The following is a 19560-nucleotide window of genomic DNA, read 5'->3' as shown; positions in this document are numbered from 1 at the left end:
ATGATAAAATGAGCTCATTTAGAGAGCTGGCAAAAGAGCTAGTAGAAGTTATTTGTGGAAAGGAAAAGTTTATTTCTCCTGTTGGTGAAGCAGAGCCCTCAGACCTTCTTCAAAATTTAACTAGGACCTACAAAAATAAAAGTATCCTGAAGATTATCTATAAAGATAGAGATTTTGGCAAGGAATTAAATTAAGTCAAACATTCATTTGGAGTTATTTTTGCTTAAGATTCACTTCTTTCCAGGTATTTTTCTGATGTTCCCTTCCTATAAATATATAACATTTTTCTAGTTCATATATTCTATGTTTAAAAAAATTAAAGGCTAAATTAATCTAAATAAAAAAGAAATCTATTGTTTTTAAGGTTTGTATAAATATAAAAAATTTAAATGTTTAACTTGGCTGGCATAGCCTTATTAGGAAGTGACTAAATAAACAATTTATTTAGAATGAGAATATCTGTCTAGCCCAGGGAAAATATTTTGGTCTAAAAATAATCAAATATTCCAGATTTATTTTAGATTACTCCACCCTAAATTCAAGTAGTGAGGTGTTTAAATTATTTTGTTCACCACTGGGTTTCTGAAAGCAACTGAAAAACACACTTAAAAAAACAACTATAAATATACTTTCTAACCATGAAAGTAAAAAAACATCCTAGGGATAGAGTAGTAGATGAAACTAAAACACCTCTGTCCTATAGAAATATCTTAGAAAGTCACTAGATTGGAAATTTCATGAAGGCAAAGAGTATATATTTATCATTGTCTCTCTAACAGCCAGCAGGATGCCTGGGCGGAACTGGTTTAATAAATATTGTTAAATGAAGCAATGAAAAATGCACCTTTTCTTTTGCAACTAATAGAGAAGCTACAGACCACTGCATCCCCCCTCCCCGCCACCGCTGGCCCATCCCCTTCCCCATCCCCACCCCCCAACCCCGGCCACACACACACACACAAACTCTTGATTAAGGACTATGTATTTTAAGATGTTTTTGAACAACACTAAAACAAATAATTTCCTGCATGATTAAGGATTAGACCTTAATTTTTTAGCATTTCAAAATACTTAAGACTAGAGTGTGGAAATACTAAAAGCTAACTTAATAATGGGTAAAGTTCATAATACAGTGACAAACAGGAATGCCAACCCTGAATGGAGGTTAACTCCATTCAGGACAAACTTGACTCTTAGATTCAGCATCCCAACTGTGAAATTTACCTGATGTGACAGTTATGTTGGCCTTGAAAATGCTCACATTGAAGCAGGAGTGAGCTTGAAATGGTGGTCTTTGTACTTATCTCCAACAGGTCTCTCACTGCACAAAATAATCATCGCCCCATTGCTAGAGTCAGAAGGTCAACCATGTTAGCGGGGTGATTAACATGTGCAACACACATGAGCATTTCTGAATGCGTCATTCATTACAAGTTGATGGTACTGAGATGAGTTGCTCAGGCAGGGAGAGAATATTGAGGAATACTGGGAAGTGTAGGTTCTGGCATGAGAGACACGGGTATGGGGAGAAGTATTGAGACCAGAATTACCAGTGGAGGTGGTAAAATTAGGGTGAAAGCCATAGGAACCAGGCAAAAATCCTCCCAACATTACAACTCCTTGACACAGATGGTAAATTCTGTCTCCACCACTCACCCAGTGAAATCCCTACCCTAGCAGAGAGTCATCTATTAGAGGAAAATTAAATAAAAATAAATTGTAACACTCTCACTGCTCTTCTCCATGCAACAATCATGTTGAATACAGATGATGGGACAGGCACTATACTGGACAGAGGGGTACAAAGATAAACCCAGTCTAATTCTTTTGTTATTTACATGAGAAAAATTTTATAGAGTTATGGATAAATTTCATGTGTATTTTTAGGGAAGGGTATAATTACCATAGATATACTTACCGATTCATATACAATTAGACTCAATTTTTACAACAGGACTCAAATAAATAATTGGGACTATTTTTTTTTTTTTTCAAGCAAGAGACCCACAGAATCTTTCCTGGTCCAATTTTTTCTGCCCTCTTCTCCATCCTCATCCCTACTCCCCGCCCCAAGTGCTTAACTCCACCCTCAATCACACCTTTTAACCAATGTACAGTTGTTAATTATAACAACCAATGTTTTTAACACATTTTTTTTATTGGTAACTACTCATAATAAAATCATTATGAGTAGGGAATACTAATTGTCTGCTGTCATTTAGCTACTGCATTTTTTTTTTTTTTATTTCAAGCCACTATGCTTTACAGTTAACGCAAAAGCAATGCCTCAGGCCATAGGAACAGATCTAAGGAGATCTCAGTTTTTGCCTAGCACGGCAAGGTACACTAAACAGAATTCCTACTCAGTCTGGGGCCTGGTAGGGAGCATGAGACTCAGTAAGGAGATAAGAATCTGTGAATTACATAACCAAGAATGCACGTTGGGACTAGAGGAAAAGGGGATCTGGAGAGGTAGGGAAGGTCTGGCAGGGAGACAGCAAAACAGAACCACCAGGCAGTCCCAAGCAGGAAGATTACTGGAGAAACCCTTTACAGGGATGCGCCCAGGAATAATGCCCAAGCCCGAGGCCCTCTCTGTCAGACGAAACCCCTGCCTAGGACTGCTTCTCTAGAGGAGTCTGATCAACTTTTAATTAAGTAAATAAGAGGCATTTTAGCTTTGAATTTACTGCTTCTTTTTCTGCCACCTTCTCTATGCAGTTTACTTCTTTGACCCACCTGAACAGAAGTATGTCTTTTTTGAATCACAGTGTTAATGGGATTTATCCAGAATACCTAGCTTTGTATAAGTGCTCAGTTCTGAGAAGTGCCCAAGAAGACTGCCTTATGAAAAAAAAAAAAAGGTTTAGAGATTGTTTTCACATTTGTAGTTCTTGATTAGTTAAAATGCCCCACTAATACACAGATGGAAAAATGCATAATATAAGCTAACATCTCCTGACGCTCACAAGGAGTCAGCCATTGTGTTAAGAACCAGGCTTATTAACTCATCTGACTGATTCACATATATATCAGGTAATATTTTATAATTTCTAAGAGTACATGAAATTATCGTATTTGCCATGCAAGCTTAGGTAAATTAGTTTACTTCAGTAGGTCTCAGTTTCCTTATCTGTAAAATGAGGAATAATAAAACTCACAAGCTTTATGATGAGGACCCCATGGGATAATTCTTGCCAAATGCACAGCTTGGGGCTGCCACACAGTAAACACTCAGTATATAGGAACTGCCATTATTTTTAATTCTTTTAAAAACTATATTGGAAGAACAGAGAGGAGCAAAGAATTTCAGGACGTGAATCTTAGCTACTTAACTATGTGACTTCCTAAAGTTTAATGATCAGAGTGCAGTGTCTGGGAGAGGACTTTGATAAAAACAAGGTCGGGAATTTCCTTCAGGAGATAGCTAAAGTGTTATCCTCCATACTTCTTTGCATAATCCAATTCAAGTTTTTGAGAATTCTCAAAAACATGACAGAATTATTATGGGATTGGCTAACTTTACAGACATAAGTTTAAGAATTGCATTAATGTGCCATACAAATTATAATAGAACTGTCTTCATGCATTTGCCTGACAGACTAAGCTTTAAGCTCTCTATTTGACCTCAAATTTCATTTTTGATTTTTAAAAAATATTTCTCCAACCAAACCATTTGCCACATAAGCATTGGCATTGTTTCTAACACATTTTCTCGACCCTACTTGACCAGAAATCTCAAAGACTAGCAAAACTTTTTCCATTTCCAAAATGGGGTCAGGGGTGGGGAGAATTAGATTATAGGTTATTATCTATACTCCCTTTCATTTCAAAGATTTTATGGTTCTACTCACTGGCCAAATGCCAGGAAGGAAGAAGACAGTGCAGTTTATTGTCTGACCAGAGAGAGGTCAATAAACTGAACATGTCAGGAACCAGCCCGATCCCTAAAGAACGGAGCTATGTCAAAGTCCATTTTCTACTTCTTGATGCATCTCTACGGTCCCTGGTCAAAGCCTTGTATGTGTCTCTTGAGAAAGAAAGCACACACACACAGAAAGTAAACGTGTTCTTGAGATGCACAAGGTTAAAAGGAGAAACTTGAACAATCTAGAATAGGAAGGAAACGTTTATATAGCGGACTGCTTTTTGGAATACCATGAGGCAAAACCATGTGTGGCCTATGTAGTTGAGATGGTAGAGAAAAGGAGATAAAACAAGAACAACAGTAACAACCATGTGGGATTTAGACCACGTTATTTTCTTCAGCTCTATGATTGACAAGCTGTGCGACTTCAGCCAAATTGTGTAAAGTACCAAATCCAATGTCTAACAGAATGCTCAAAATATTGTAGCTATCACCATTCCAGTGGTTACTATTCAGACTATCACTATAAACTTAGGACAGTGGTTCCCACCCTTTTTTGGCCATGCCCTACCTAAGCATCTCTAAAATCCTGACCGCGCCCCGCCGCCTGCCCCTGTGTCATATAATTCTTATTATTCAAAAAGTGAACTATTCACATGGAGGAAGCCTAAAAGGCCATTAACTTGGTCTAAACAAGCTTCCAAAGAACATGGCATCCATGAAAGAGGAAAAATAAAAGAACGAAAGGATAGTTGAAGTCCTGAGGAAGAACTCACTAAGAAACTGTTAAAAAATAATAATATGAAGTGATATGAAAAAATAGCAGATAAAGTTTCAAAACATATAATAGATAACTGAAATGCATAAATATGTCACAATATATATTTATATACTGTATAAGAGGCCCCTAGAACCATTAAGAAATGCAAAAAATTCACTGTTAACAACTCATTCTTGAATTGCCCCCCTTAAAACATCAAATTGCCCTCCCCCCCACCCCCGTGGGGTGTGTGCCCCACGTAGGGAACCACTGACTTAGGAGCTGCTATTCTAGCTAGCTGGTGATCCAGTTGCCAATCAGTTAGTTACTTGACGTTCTTCGACAAAGCTGTAGTATCAGAGGAAAGCTTACAGCAATGACTGAATGCCATTGGTTAAAAGCTGACACATTTTGCAATAATTTATCCTACCTAAAACAGTATCCGTCATATACATTCCTTGACACAAAGAAAAAAGTCTGTGCCACATTGCAATGGAATGAAATCATAGATGACTGAAATGATTATTTTCTGCATTTCATAGATGTGTGAATATTTCATGTTTAAGGATTTAAAGGAGTTGAATTTCTCACCTCATATGTATTTGAAACAGGAAGGAGAATGAGGTACAATGGGAATACTCTTCTGTGTGAAGCTTGACAACAATTACATATTGAAACTACGTCTTATGAAATGTTTCTTTTAACAAGTCACACTGGTGCCATCTACTTTACAATTCAAAATGAGTATTTTGCACTATGAAAGAAAAAGGACCATGGAGTCGCCGACTAGCAGTTTTCAAATGTCATAAAGGAGAACTAATTATCTACTGATTCACTATCCCCATGTCTACTGATAACTGGAAAGAAGTGGGTTAACATTTAAGCAAGGGAGGTTAGTATTCCATACAAACAAAATGCCTTGATTGTGTGGGTTGTGAAGCATCAGGACCGTTTCCATTAAGGAAGCTCTGGAGGCTGCAACCCCGGTGTGCATAAATTTTACACCTAATGTTCTCATTTCTTGTTCTCCCTCATGTGTAGAAGAGAGAAATGGAAGGATTGCAGTCGGTTCCCTTAATCCTCTAGCATAAATTCTTAGGGTTGAGATGAGGGGGAAATGTCTTCTACATTCAAGTCCATTCATGGCGGCCTTTGCCCAGAAGGTGGCAATGGGATTAAACAGAGTAGGGTGCTAGATGGTGGGAGTCTGATTTGAAATGGGCTGGAGTTCTTCCAATATTGACCTCTCTTCTGATCTTCCACACTTCTTCAGATCTTCCTCACTATTTTTATTTTTTTTTCTGACTTTTATTCTGAAGAACAGTTTACCTTAGGCTTCCCCATCCTCACTTATCACCCAGGAATCTCCTAGAAGAGCCAAACCCATTAGAAGGCTGAGAGTGGATAATAAATCTATGTAAATTATATTTCCTCCGAGACACTACATCCATAGGCTCTGGGATTCTCCCTATTCTCTATTCTTTTGAAGTACTTTCTAGTTTAGGCCAAATGACCACATAGCGAGGCATTTTGAGAATTAAGTATATCACAGGCATAGCCATCCATTAGTTATCTTTACGTGGTTACACTTAATAGGACCTCACTTAGGCTCACTGTCTTTGTGCCCCTGTGGTACCCTAGCCCTTCCTGTAGGTCCTGATCCCTTGTTAGATTAGGTGCTTTGGGCTAGAGGATACCTTACTTCTACTAACCATTTTCTAATATATCTTCAACCTCTGCTTTACTTCTTGAGAACTTGCATAATCTCTGGAAGGGCTCCTAAGAAAACCTACGCAGTTTTTAAATTAGGACTATGCTTTTTTTGTGACTCTATTTCTCATCAACCTAGTTAAATGCCTCCAGGTTTCTCCCATTCTTGTTACCTTTATGCAGGCTTTACCAATTCTATATGTTTAACAATAATTATTACTCAGAATAGCTGGACAGATCTTCCAGGCATCTTCCCCTAAGGAAAATATCCTTGAAGACCTCATTAACATATTTCCTCTTTTGTTTCATCTTATAATCTACTTTTCTCAATCTTGCTTGTGACAGTTGGATGGATTCATGACTAACGATTCCTATACCCATGATTACATTCATGTCCTCATTCTTTCTGATTTAATTAAATTCACTATATGATTCGAACGACTGATAGAGGGAATAATAAGTGAGCTATTCTTTTACCTCTCCCGAAAGGCACGTTTTAGTGATGGGACCAAAACCATGATATGCCTCAGATCAATGGGGAAGTTACAGGTAGGACTAAGTGTTGCTCACACATAACAACAGTCAATTTCATTCATGTGTAGCTTTTACAGTGCAATGCCACCAAGGAATGTTGCATGGGGCAATGTTCTACAGACTTTATTCACCATTGACATGACATGAAACTAAAAAGGTTGAAAATTCCATTTCAAAATATCCAAACTAAAGAAATCCCCCCCTTTTTTTAAAAAAAAGAACGCAATACCAACTCAGCATTTCTTTACCAGTCACCATACTGAATTGCTGACATGTCAGCTATGCATACAGTATTTAATGAGTGAAGATTTTCCCATCCAAAATAAGCATAAAACCAATTTGTAAAAAATAAGTAAGTAAAATTAATGTATCTCGTTTTAAAATTAATGTATCTTAATTGTTATAACTTTTCTGTGATTTCTCATAAATGAAAATTGCCCATCACTTTAAAAATCTTCCGAAGTAGAAATATTTGGACTATTGCTATTGGAATTTCCCAGGAAGTTTAAGTAGCAGCAAATCTGTCACAGTCCACATGGGAATACAGAAAACACAAGACTCTCCAGCAGGAGGGTAGCACTACAGAACACAGAACTATATAGGATCTTCGGAGTTTATTAGCTTAGTGTTTTTCAAACAGTATTCTTTGGAAGCCTAGAGCTCTTAGAGGTACTGCAAGGGTAGAAATGGGGTGGGGTAAAGGTGCAAACTCAGGGGCTGTTTTATTGTTATATTTTTACTTACACATTTCATACATGTGCATGTTTAAAATTATCTGTATATCTGATACACAGATAATTTTAAGTCTTTCATATATAGTCATTTATATTAGCATTTCATTTGTGGAAAGTACTCCATTGAAAAAACATGTTTGACGTTCACCGATCTAGGTCACCTCCTTTATTTTACAGGAGGGTAGACCTGGCTATAGAGAAACTGGGTGGCCTCAGACACAGCAAGTTGAAAGTAGGGTGCACAAAGGCTTTTTCAGGGGAATCTCATAATTTACAACTTTAAAGAGTATAACTACCTGAAATCCACTCTGTGCTGCCCTACTTATATTTTAAATTCTCAAGGTATCTTAATCACTTCTCCTAAACAAGATGCAACTCTAGGTCTATTATGTAACAGCTGTGATACCAACTTAGGTAATAGGATAGGAAAAAAATCATCACATGGTAAAAACTCCGAACCAACCTTGAAAGCAGTCACTTTCCTAAGAAAGTCACAATGTATATTGGATAGGCTGAAAGCATGCAAATTCCATTTCCCCCTTTATAAAAGCCTCTAAGATAAAACATACAGGATATAATATGTTTCAAAGGTGACTTAAAACCCGATGAAACCTAATACAAAGCCTGACAGAGCTTGCAGAGAACAAAGTTAAACTTGCTAACTAACATAACGGGAAAGATGATCTATTCAAAACTAGGAGGCATTGACCTTCTGCTCTTCATTTCTCTATAACAGGAACAGATGACCTTATTTTCTACCAGTAGAGAACACACTGGCCTAGAGGCTAAAACTACAAGTCTATCAAACAGCCATTTTTATCATCCAACATCAGCCCTAACCTTCATAGGCAATCAGACCTCTAAAACAACAACTCCAGTTTATTTCTTCAGTCACTCAATATCTAAACAAACATTTTAATGCATTTAGATATAGTCACAAGATAGATAGTTTTAAAGTGATTAAAAAATTATTAACTTTATAGGGATTTAATCAGGGCTGTAAATAAGTTAGTGTGGATTGATTTTTCTGATATTGATTGAAGAGAGGCAGATAGGAAAAAGTAAAGGACAACTAATCTAAAGCATTGCATCCTTACAGAAGCCAGTTAGCAAACTTCCAAAGGTAGCATCTGGCTTGGAGGCATCTGAAGGAAAGTAGACAGTTTTGGAGAAAGTGGGCCAATGGAACAGAAAATAGATTTACATAAGATTAATTAAGATGATAAAGCCAAAAGATAGGTCCCAAAGTATTCTAAAGTCCAAAATGAAATTAACTTATTGGGTAAAGGAATAAAGGGCAAATCAGCAGGTCTCTCTCATGGGAAGTCAACTGTTAAAAGGATGAAGCAGATTTTGGCATTTGAAAAGAAATGGAGGTTGGGGGAAATGGGTGGTTGAGAAGTTAAAACAGAAAAAGTGGTCAGGAGAAGTCACTGTCCCATGAGCTCTCTGGGTCCTGTATGTGCAGAGGCACAGGGAGAGAAAGGGTTACTTTTATTTGTTTTTATTGAGTAAATAAATATATATATGTAAGTGAAATACATATACATATATTTCCCCTATATTCCTAATCTATCATCTATATAGATTTTACTATAAATATAAATGTGTATAAAGTATTTGAATGTTACAAGAGATAGTAAAATAGTAAAACTGTAATTACAGCAATTAAAACCTCAGGCCAAACAATTTAGAGGCAGCAGTGATATGCCCAACCCATTATATTATTAATAAGGCACATGTAAGATTAACAATGGGAGAGTTTTCTGTAGTATACAGTTAAATCTAGAAATCATTAGCATATAAAGAGAGACATTTATTTCTTACATAAAAAACATTTTGTAAATTTTGGCCCTATTTATTTATGAAAGTAGCTTACACAATTTGGAACAACAAAGTAGAATAGTTGTGATAAAAATGGACTATGACAATCTCAGAGGAGTAGAGGATGTCAATGTTACTAGTCTCTTAAAGTGAATTATTATTGCCCATTGAACCCTGAATTTAGAAATTAGTCTTCCAGTACTTTAGGCAAAAAGAAAAATAGGTTGGTTAAATACTGTTTATTCAAGCATCAAATCCTGTTTTCACACAGGCAGGATAGAAATCACAAATGAATAAAATTCACTTATTTTATAAATTTTGAATACCCATTCATGTTAGAGAGTTATACTATATGGTAATGAATATAATGATTTTAAGTATTTCCCAGTATTTATTGTTTGACATAAAAGAATCATACTCATTTTTCTTTAAATAAACTCAAGGAGGACCTTATTACTTATACTCTTTTATAAGGAATCATAAGTGACTTAAGAGACAATATCTACATCTATAATTTATTAAAACTCACAGAAATACCATTGAAGGGACAATTCTTGATTCTAGGCCACTGTAAAACACCAGTACAGTAACCACATAAGTCTGTGCTAAATTCCTTATGCAAAAATTTTGAGTATTTATATGTGAGTTTCCCTGCTCATAAAATATATAATACTTTGCCTCTGCTTCCATCTTATCCCCAACCCACCTGCCCTCTACCATGCTTTTATTTCCCCCATCTGAGCATGATTACTTCCACTTCAAAGAATAATCTTAGTTATTTACAATCACTAAGATAATATAAGATTAACCTCTGAAATAGCCATAAAAGTATTCTGTAAATAGCTACTTTAGACACAAAAGTTACTTTGTTGGAAAAATATTCCCTAAGGGCCATATGCTTACAAGCATATCAGTTCAATATAGGGGAAACAGAACAATAAAATATTAGAATACATTGGAATTCATATACTTTTCACTAAGGTGAAAACACTAAAATTACCAGAAACACATAGTTACCAGGAAATATTACTGACAAAATAAAACATAAGCAACTTGATATGTATTTAGCCACATTGTTAAATTTGGGTTGGTCATATGATTAATGTTAATACATAACATTATTAATTTCTCTAAATTAATTTCACAACTGTGCTAAAAGCCAAGGTATTATTTCTAAAGAAAATGACAAAGACTGTCAACTACCAAACTGCTTGCAAGAAAGGTGAGAAATTAAGCAACCAAATCGGACAGTGAAAATAAGTTTTCATTTCTAAACTTCCAACATATTTGCAAGTTTCTTTCCTCCTCTAAAAACTATCACCAGATGAATCTCTCTGGTCCACATGGAGTTAAAAATATGAGCACCCCTGTTTTTAAGAGCTGACAAATTGGACACAACGCAGAGAACAAAACTGTCACCAACACCACGCTCTTTCTCACAAAGCCTTCACATCAAACCTAATTCTCGAACCTCGTCAGTAATTACTAAATACTCAAGTATTACGTCAATCTTAAAAGGGAGGACTGGACGAGAGGAGAGAAAAGCATGTTACCAAACTGCCTCTGTAGTCTTCAGGGAACTTGTAGACCGGGACCTTGGCTTCATAATAATACTCATTTTGAAAAAGAAAAAAAAAAAAAAGAAAGAAAAAAGGAGAAAAGTCTTCTGATTAACACAGTTCAGCTGTCTTTTCACGAATATAATCCACTTTCCAGGGAGGCTGCTTGAAGAACTCCAGGGCTGCGGGAGCCCAGCTCCTGCCCCCAGTCCGGCACATAAGGAAGCTTCGAAGACACCGGAGTCCTTCCCTCCTTCTTACTGAAGTTACTCCAGCACTAGGCTGTTCGGAAGTGACAGTTCTTTCTTCTGTTTGCATTGCCAAGGGAGGAACTGAAGTTTGAATCTATTCTTCATCTGGTCACAAGGGAAACCAACACAGTAAAAGAGCCACTGGAGCTTGTCTTTTTTGCAAATCCATAATAACAGGCTTCAAGTTTCCCAACCGTCTGAAAGTCCGCAGGTAGAGTGAAAGGGAGAGAAAAGAACCGCCAAGTCCGCTAACACCAGGGAGCTGTCAGGAAAGTTCCATTTCAGGAAGACCACAGGAAAACACTCCTCTCTGGGGAGCCGAGAAGTCAGCCCGGGAACAAAGCTCTTCACTGCGCCGGGCCCGCGGCTTTACCTGCGAGTGTAATTTCAGTCGTGTCCCCTGCTTGGAATCTGACTCCAAGCCTCTGTGAATGAGAACTATCATTCAATCTCGCCAGGAAGAAACTATTCTTCAAGGGTTGTATGACGTCGGTAGGAAGGCAGTTCAAAACACCGCAGGGAAGTGAGAGAGGAAAAAAAAAAACAAAACACCCAACCAGAGCGTCCAGCCCCGCCTTCTCCTGAATTGCTGAAACTTACAAAGCGAAGGGACAGACCAGCCCAGAGACAGGACTGTAAACCAGCCAAGCAGACCTCTCAAAACTTATAAAACCATTTCCTCCTCTGGGAAATGAGGTGTCTGTGTTATTCAGGGTAAGATTCACTGAGCACCTTTACAAGGAACACACTCCTTTGCCATTGAGTTAATTACCCTCTTCCAAAAAAAAAAAAAAGTCATTTTCTCAAAGTCCTGTCCTGAAAACTCAAATGCTTTGTCAGAGCAAAGTTGAGACAACTTGAGGATTTAGCAGGGTACATTTGGAGCTCAGTTAATGATATGCCTTGCTTTGGGGCTGGTTGTATGCAAATTGCCTCTTAAAAAGTCAACATTGTAGCAGGCACCATGGCATCAGGTTGTGACAGAATGTTTAAACAGAAAAACTTAATGCATTATTGCTGGACAAGTGGCTACATGTACTAAGCCTGTTCCTTTGCACAATGTTCTCTAAATCATTTCTTTTTGAAAATAATATGCAAATTGCATTGATTTCTATACACCAAGACCCTGGGTCTGCTAATTCCTAACTAAGCTCTTCAGTGAGAAATGAAGCTCACACCATTTCACCTTAACATCTCTTATTGTGAAGACCAATCCCTGCCCTACCTCCTACATCTGAAATAAAAGCTGTTCTGTTCTAGTAGATATAATCCAAGCTGAATGCAACTTCTCCTAAGAGAAGGAACGTTTGACCACCCTGGCTATCCCTTTGAACATTTGTACAAAGGAGATATATTCATCTGGGTGTGTCAACTTCAGTTATTTTGGATGTGAACTATCAAGCGAAAATAATTAAAGCATTCTGATCCCTCAAATGACATTAGTTAGTACGTTGGTGTTCTAGTCTGACGTGAACTTCGTATTTATTTAGCATTTGTAGGCAGGATGTCGGAGTGCAGTTGTGTCCCACCCAAAGGACTTGGAAAATTAATGTTGTGAGGCATCCCGCCAGAGGCTTTGGCTGCTTATTACAGCAAACCCTTCAACTCCCCTTTGGTCACGCGTCAAGGTGCATTTGCGATTTCGTCTCCTCTCAGTGGCCCCCAGGCCTCTGGAGGTACATGCCAATAAACTGGTTTCCGTAATAGCCCATCTCCTTAAGCTTGTCAGTTTTCCTACGATTGCTCAGGAACTTGGTGCACTCTCAGCTCTGTTGTATATTTAGTCTATGGACGGCACTTGAAGGCAGGTTAACAATCACATATTTTCAGGAATTCAGAGAAAGGCTTGTGAGACTACTCATGTTTGAGAAGGAGGAGGCTCATGGGAGGAGGTTTATCTTATTTTCTTCTTGCATTTTTAACAAGGGGAAAGGAATAAAAAAACAAACTGAATAAAAGTAAAGCAATTACCATTATTTATTTGGAGCACTGGTCTCTTCTATGTAAGGTTGCTATGTCAGGGGGAAACAATGACAATGATCACAGAATGCAATGTTGCTATTTCAAGAAAAAAAATGACAATGGTCACAGAATGTAATGTCTGAATATTATGCGTTGAGATCTCCTGAAATAATCAGCCCCGTGTTCTACCATCCCCCAGAAGGCTCTCTGTCCCAGTGAGATTATTTAGCTCACGGCCACTCCCTTCACTGTCACGTACGCAGAAGAGGTAAGTGCTGCCTGGAGCGCTGTTCCTTACTTGCTCAATGTTCCATGCATTCCAAGAATCTACCTCTGAAAATCCTAGCCCACTTATTGGGTATCTCCTGAACTCAGTATAACAGTCCCAGAAATACTAAAATATCACTTCTGTCCTCAAAGAAAACAAGTTTAAGTGGGGAATCTGATGCTGTATGCAACTAACCAGTGTTAATGTAGAAAAAAAAAAAATTCAGACCTGTAAAGAATTTTTGTGAATTTATTTGAGCCAAATTGTCGACATATGCCGGGAAGCAGAGCCTCAATGAATTGAGATAATGCTCCAGAGAATGGAGGGTTACATTGGTATTTGTACATAACAATCAAAGGAAAGGGACGTAGGTGAGTTATATGAAATTCATTGGTGATAGATTAGGGAGGTGTGATAAAGCAAAGCGGGGAAACCTCTGGGATACGGTAAAAAGTGAAATGATGGGCATGTGCTTCTTTTACACAGATGGATACAGGATAACTTAACGTAATTAACAGTTGACAATTAAGTTGGTAACAATAACAATGAGGGAATGTCCTGGTGCCATTTGTTGTGCCCTGAGGGGTCCGGGGTAAAAAGGAAGTTACAAGTTACTCAGACATCTCACAGATACGTTATCTTAGAGGCAAAAAGGCAAATAGGCTCAGTAAAGATCTAAGCTGATCTTGTCAGGGAAAATATCAGCCTAGGACATGACTACCCACTATAACCTGTTTGTAGTTAAATATTTAATTTTCAGGCCATCTTTTGTGGTTATTTTAGGTCTCTGAGTTTGCAAGACTGCCACGCAGGCCTGCCCTGAGCTTGTCAGGTCAGCATGTGGCTCCTTTCGTCCACACCAGAATACTCAAAGCTTCTTGGATCAGTACATCAAGTTTGCTATTACAGAGAAAGATGAACAATATTAGCAGGCCATTAAGATTTAAGTTTTTAACATGTTGCTTCTTCTCCTAACATTTAAGGTAGTGACAGAATAAAAAACAACACGAAGAGTACTTATTCAATATTACAGTGTTTTCTCCACTCCAAGGCTATTTTTCACAGGAACATTTCTGAAATAATGTTTTGTAATCTGTGTCATATATTTTTTTCCCTTTGAAAAGCTACTCAGAATGGAGCAGATAAGGCACTACCCTCCACATTCCTCTTAGTACACAAGTATATGATGGTGTGCAGGCTGACAAGGAAGCCAGGACCCAGGGAGGCTGGACTTCAGGAACCATGTGGCCCTGGTCTGGAGGACTTTGAAGAACATGCATTAGATCCAGAGCTGCTATTATGGGTAGCATTCCCTTGATATATTGCATTGTGTAGTGCTGTATAAACTTCTATTTGACTATCGTCACCACAGCATTTCTTTTTGTTTTGTTTTAATTTTTATTTATTGATTGATCGTAGAGGGAGAGGAGGGAAGGAGAGAGAGAAACATCGATTTGTTGCACTTATTTATCCATCTGCATATAATTTATTGAACCAAACCACTATGTCACATGATGTTTCCTGAACTTTAGTCATTTGGTCAAGACATCTGCAGTTTTGCCATGTTGGCATACCATCTATACTATTACTTACTTGACATTTTTCTTTAATGGCTCGAACTTAAATAATATAATTTCTTTTTAAAAATATATCTTTATTGATCTCAGGGAGGAAGGGAGGGAGAGAGAGATAGAAACATCAATATTAGAGAGAATCATTGATCAGCTGCCTCCTGCACACCCCACACTGGGGATCAAGACTGCAATCTGGGCATGTGCCCTTGACTGGAATTGAACCCGGGACCCTTCAATCCACAGGCCGGCACTATCCGCTGGTTCATAGGTCGATGTTCAACCACTGAGCCACTGTGGCCAAATTTAAATAATATAATTTTTAAAGATAACTTTATTATTTTGAAATGCTCTTCCCACTTTCAAATCTGTCTTATTTACAGATTACAAGAGATACCCTACACTTTTTAATTAGTCATGAGCAGATTTTTGAGAACCATGTCATAAACCAATAAAAGATTCAGACCCGTCAAATGTGCTTAAATTCAGTACTACCGATATTTCAAATAACTTTTTAGGAAAAATGACCATGGAATTGCAATTATTTTTTACAGTTTCCTGGTATTCTACATTGTACTCTAACATTAACAAGGACAAGTCACTTTGGCCCTAACCAGCATGGTTCAGTGGCCAAAGCGTCGGCCTGTGGACTGAAGGGTCCTGGGTTCAATTCCGGTCAAGGGCACATGCCCTGTTGCAGGCTCGATACCCAACCAATGATTCTCTCTCATCATTGATGTTTCTATCTCTCTCACTCTCTCCATTACTCTCTGAAATCAATAAAAACATTATATAAAAAAAGAAAAAGAACAAGTCATTTTGAACTCTTATAGAATTTCCTTGTTATTGAGGAATAATATATTTTCCTTCGAGCATCTTTTCTTATCTTATTACACTAGCTAACTATACAACTGGCCTCAAGGACTTTCCTATAGGCATGAACCTCCTTGGAACTAAATTCCTTAATTTCTGAGGAAAAGCCCAGAGTAATATTTTGAAGGCTTCTGACCTTCAGATTTTCAACCTCTTTTGTAAAATGTCAAGTTACAATAATAGTCGTCACAATTTTGATGTAACCCCTCGTTTAATTTTGCTTTTGTTGTCTGCCTTTGGGTGTTATGTCCAAAAAATCACTGTCAAGATCAAAGTCAAGCAGCTTTTCCCTATTTTTCTCAAAAAGTTTTATGGTTTCAGGGCTTATAGCCATTTATAATGTCTTTAATCCATCTGAAGTTACTTTTTAGGAGTGGCATAAAATAGGGGTCTAGTTTCCTTCTTTTGCATGTGGCTATCCAGTTTTCCCAGTACTACTCATGGAAGAGACTATTCTTTCCCTATCATATGTTCTTGGTGTCCTTGTTGAAGATCAGTTGCCCATATAAGCATGGGTTTTTTTCTGGGCTCTCTATGCTGTTCCATTGATCTACAGGCCTGTCTGCTTTTGTGTTGGTACCATACTGTTTTTATTACTAGAGCTTTGTAATATAGTTGGAAATCAGGAAATGTGATGTCTCCAGCTTTGTCCACCTTTCTCAAGATTGCTTTGGCTATTCATGACCTTTTTTTTATTTCTATAAAAAATGTCATTGCAATTTTAATAGGTATTGCTTTGAATATTTGCATGAAACTAAAAAGCTTCTGCACAACAAAGAAAACTATCAACAAAATTATTTAGGGTTCTTCACCCAATCCAATGTGGGGGATGAGGGACAGGGCACATCCCCAAACCAACAAGCAATTCTTGGAGACCAGCAGGATGTCTGAGAATTCAACCCAATCTGACACTATCTATCCAGAAATAGTATCAGATTCCATAGGGTAAGCTCTCAGTCCCAAAAGATTGCCCCTCCTCCTACCCCCTTCAGACACTAGTTGCAAGTCCAGGTTGTTACCTGTGCTTCTGACAGACTGACCATAAATGAGAGGTTCCCATGACCCCCTCCTTGTGTTCCATTAATTTTTGGCTGGCTCACAAAATTTAGAAAACCCATTGACTCGCTAGATTACGTTTATATAAAAGGATATAATTCAGTAACAAGCAGATGGAAAAGATGCATAGGAAGGTATGAGAAAAGGATATGGAGGTTCCAGCTCTCTCTTAGAATGTCACTGTCCCTCCTCCTCTTTCCATATGTTCACCAACCATACAGCTCTCTGAACCCCATCCTCTTGGATTTTTAATGGAGGTTTCATTACAGGTATGACTGATTAAATCATTGACCACTGGGGATTGATTCAGTTCCTCTTCCTTCCCCAGAGGTCCTGTAGGGTTTGGGGCTGAAAGTTCCAACTCTCTAATCACATTATTGGTTCCTCAGGCAAGCAATTCTCTCTCTTGTTATCTAAGGGCTTTCTGAAAGTCATCATATTAACTTAACAAAGGACATCTTTATGCCTCTTATCACAGGAAATTCCAAGGGTTTTAAGGGCTGTGAGCCAGGAACCAGTGGACAAAGACCAAATAAATATGAGAAATATAGTTTGGTCATCTGATGACGAATGAATACATTGATGTGCCACATAATAACCTTTATGTGACCATGGTCTCATAAGACTGTAATGGAGCTGAAAAATTCCCATCATTTAGTGAGGTCATGGGGCAATTCATTACTCATGTGTTTGTGCTGATGCTGGTGTAAACAAACCTGCCAGTTGCATAAAAATATAGCACAGAATCCAAATATAGTTGTTACAAGTCTCTTTTAGAGATTGAAAGGGTTACAGTAAATTCATTACATTGGCATATTTAGATTCTGATTGAAATACTAAATAATTTGGACAATGATGAAAACTTGGTGTTGATTTTAGATGATAAAAATGAATTATTATTATAATTTTACATTGGCATTGTATAAGAAAACGAACTTAATTGTGCTGTTGTTGAGATGCATGGTTGAGATGTATAAGGGGGAAATAGGATATCTGGGATTTGTTTTAAAACATAAACAGAGGGATTGGGAAGGACAGAGGAAACCAATATAGCAAAATGTAATAGCCACAGACACTGGGAGATGGGTACATGGAGGTTCATTGTACTCTCCACTTCTGTGCATTTAAAAATGTTCATAACAAAACATTTTAAAAGGTAGAATTAAAAAATGTATAGCATATACAATTATGTAGAGTACATACTTGGTAATAATAATAAATGACTATGTTACTGGTGTATGTGTTTATTACATTATATTTGTAAGTTATTTTAGAGTGCACTCTTTCTACGTATAAAAGTTTGCTGTTAAACACTGTGCTGTGATAGGCTGGCAGCAGTCTGACCCATCTCTTGTTTATTGAGTCTTTTGATTGCATCATTTTTTCTTGTGCTTGATTTAATCTCATGTTGTTTTGTATAGTAACATGCTATGCAGGCCTGCAGCCTAGGAACAGTAGGCTATACCATATGTCCTAAGTGTGTAGTAGGCTATACCATGTAGGTTTGGGTAAGTGCACTCTATGATGTTAGCATAATGACAAAATCACCTAGGATGCTTTTCTCAGAACGTATCCCTGTCATTAAGCAGTGCATGACTATATTTATTTAATATAAATTATAATATCAAAAAAATTAAAAGACAACCTGTGAGATTATTTTCAAATCACATATTTGATAAGATGTTAATATCCAAAATATATAAAGAACTCATATGACTCAATGGCAAAAAAAATATAACCAAAAAAAACACCAACCAACTCAAATCCCAAATTATATGATTAAAAAATGAGCAAAGGACCAGAGTACACATTTTTCCAAAGAAGACCATGGCTAACAGGTACATAAAAAGGTGTTTAACATCACTAATTATCAGGGAAATGCAAATCAAAACTAAGAGGAGATATAATCTCATACCTGTATTGATGATGTTTATAAAAAAGACAAGAGGTAATGCTGATGAAGATGTGGAGAAAAGGGAAACCTTGGGGGCTATTGGTGGGAAGGTAAATTGGGACATCAACTATGAAAACATCATAGACTTTCCTCAAAAAATAAAAAAATCGAACTACCATATGATCCAGCAATTCTACTTCTGGGTATATATCCAAAGGAAATGAATTTAATATCTCAAAGAGATATTTACTCTTCCATGTTCATTGCAGCAATATTCACAGTAACCATGATATGGAAATAACCCAAGTGTCCGTCTATGGATGAGCAGATAAAGAAGATGTGGTATAAAAATATAGTGAAATATTATTCAGCCATGGAAAAGAAGGAAATATGCTATTTGTGACAACATAGATGAACCTGGAGGACAAGCCAGACAGAGAAAGACAAATACTGTACACCCTCACTTATAAGTAGAATACAAAAGAGAGAGAAACAGAGAGAGAGAGAGATGTTAGAAATGGAGAGACGATGGCCAAAGTGTACAAGTCTTTAGTTATAAGAAGAATAAGTTCTGTGATCACATCATAAGTTACTGAAACTAATATAATACCTGCCAATTGTAATTGAAAAATAAAAAAGAAGTTCTGTGGATCAAATTTGCAGAATTGTGACTATAATTAATCCTGTATTGTAAAT

At 37.3% G+C, this 19560-nt stretch overlaps 1 protein-coding gene across 3 annotated transcripts in view; it reads right to left on the bottom strand.

Moving 5' to 3' along the window:
* The window catches only part of PDE4D (phosphodiesterase 4D), a gene marked incomplete at its 5' end in the record, with an annotated part of 697671 nt that overhangs the window by 240748 nt on the left and 437363 nt on the right, over nucleotides 1-19560 (bottom strand). Inside the window, one exon of one of the 3 annotated variants that reach the window (XM_080681782.1) lies at nucleotides 10984-11597. The exons of the other annotated variants lie outside the window; for them this stretch is intronic. Coding sequence (XP_080537908.1) covers nucleotides 10984-11048 — 65 coding nt within the window. Of the gene's footprint in view, nucleotides 1-10983; nucleotides 11598-19560 lie in introns of those variants that run through there. 3 annotated transcript variants of the gene reach the window in all.

This window comes from Plecotus auritus (assembly GCF_963455305.1).
Source record: "Plecotus auritus genome assembly, chromosome: 7".
In the NCBI taxonomy this organism is placed as follows: domain Eukaryota; kingdom Metazoa; phylum Chordata; class Mammalia; order Chiroptera; family Vespertilionidae; genus Plecotus; species Plecotus auritus.
The sequence above is the reverse complement of the archived record's forward strand: the minus strand, read 5'-3'. Positions and strand labels throughout refer to the sequence as shown.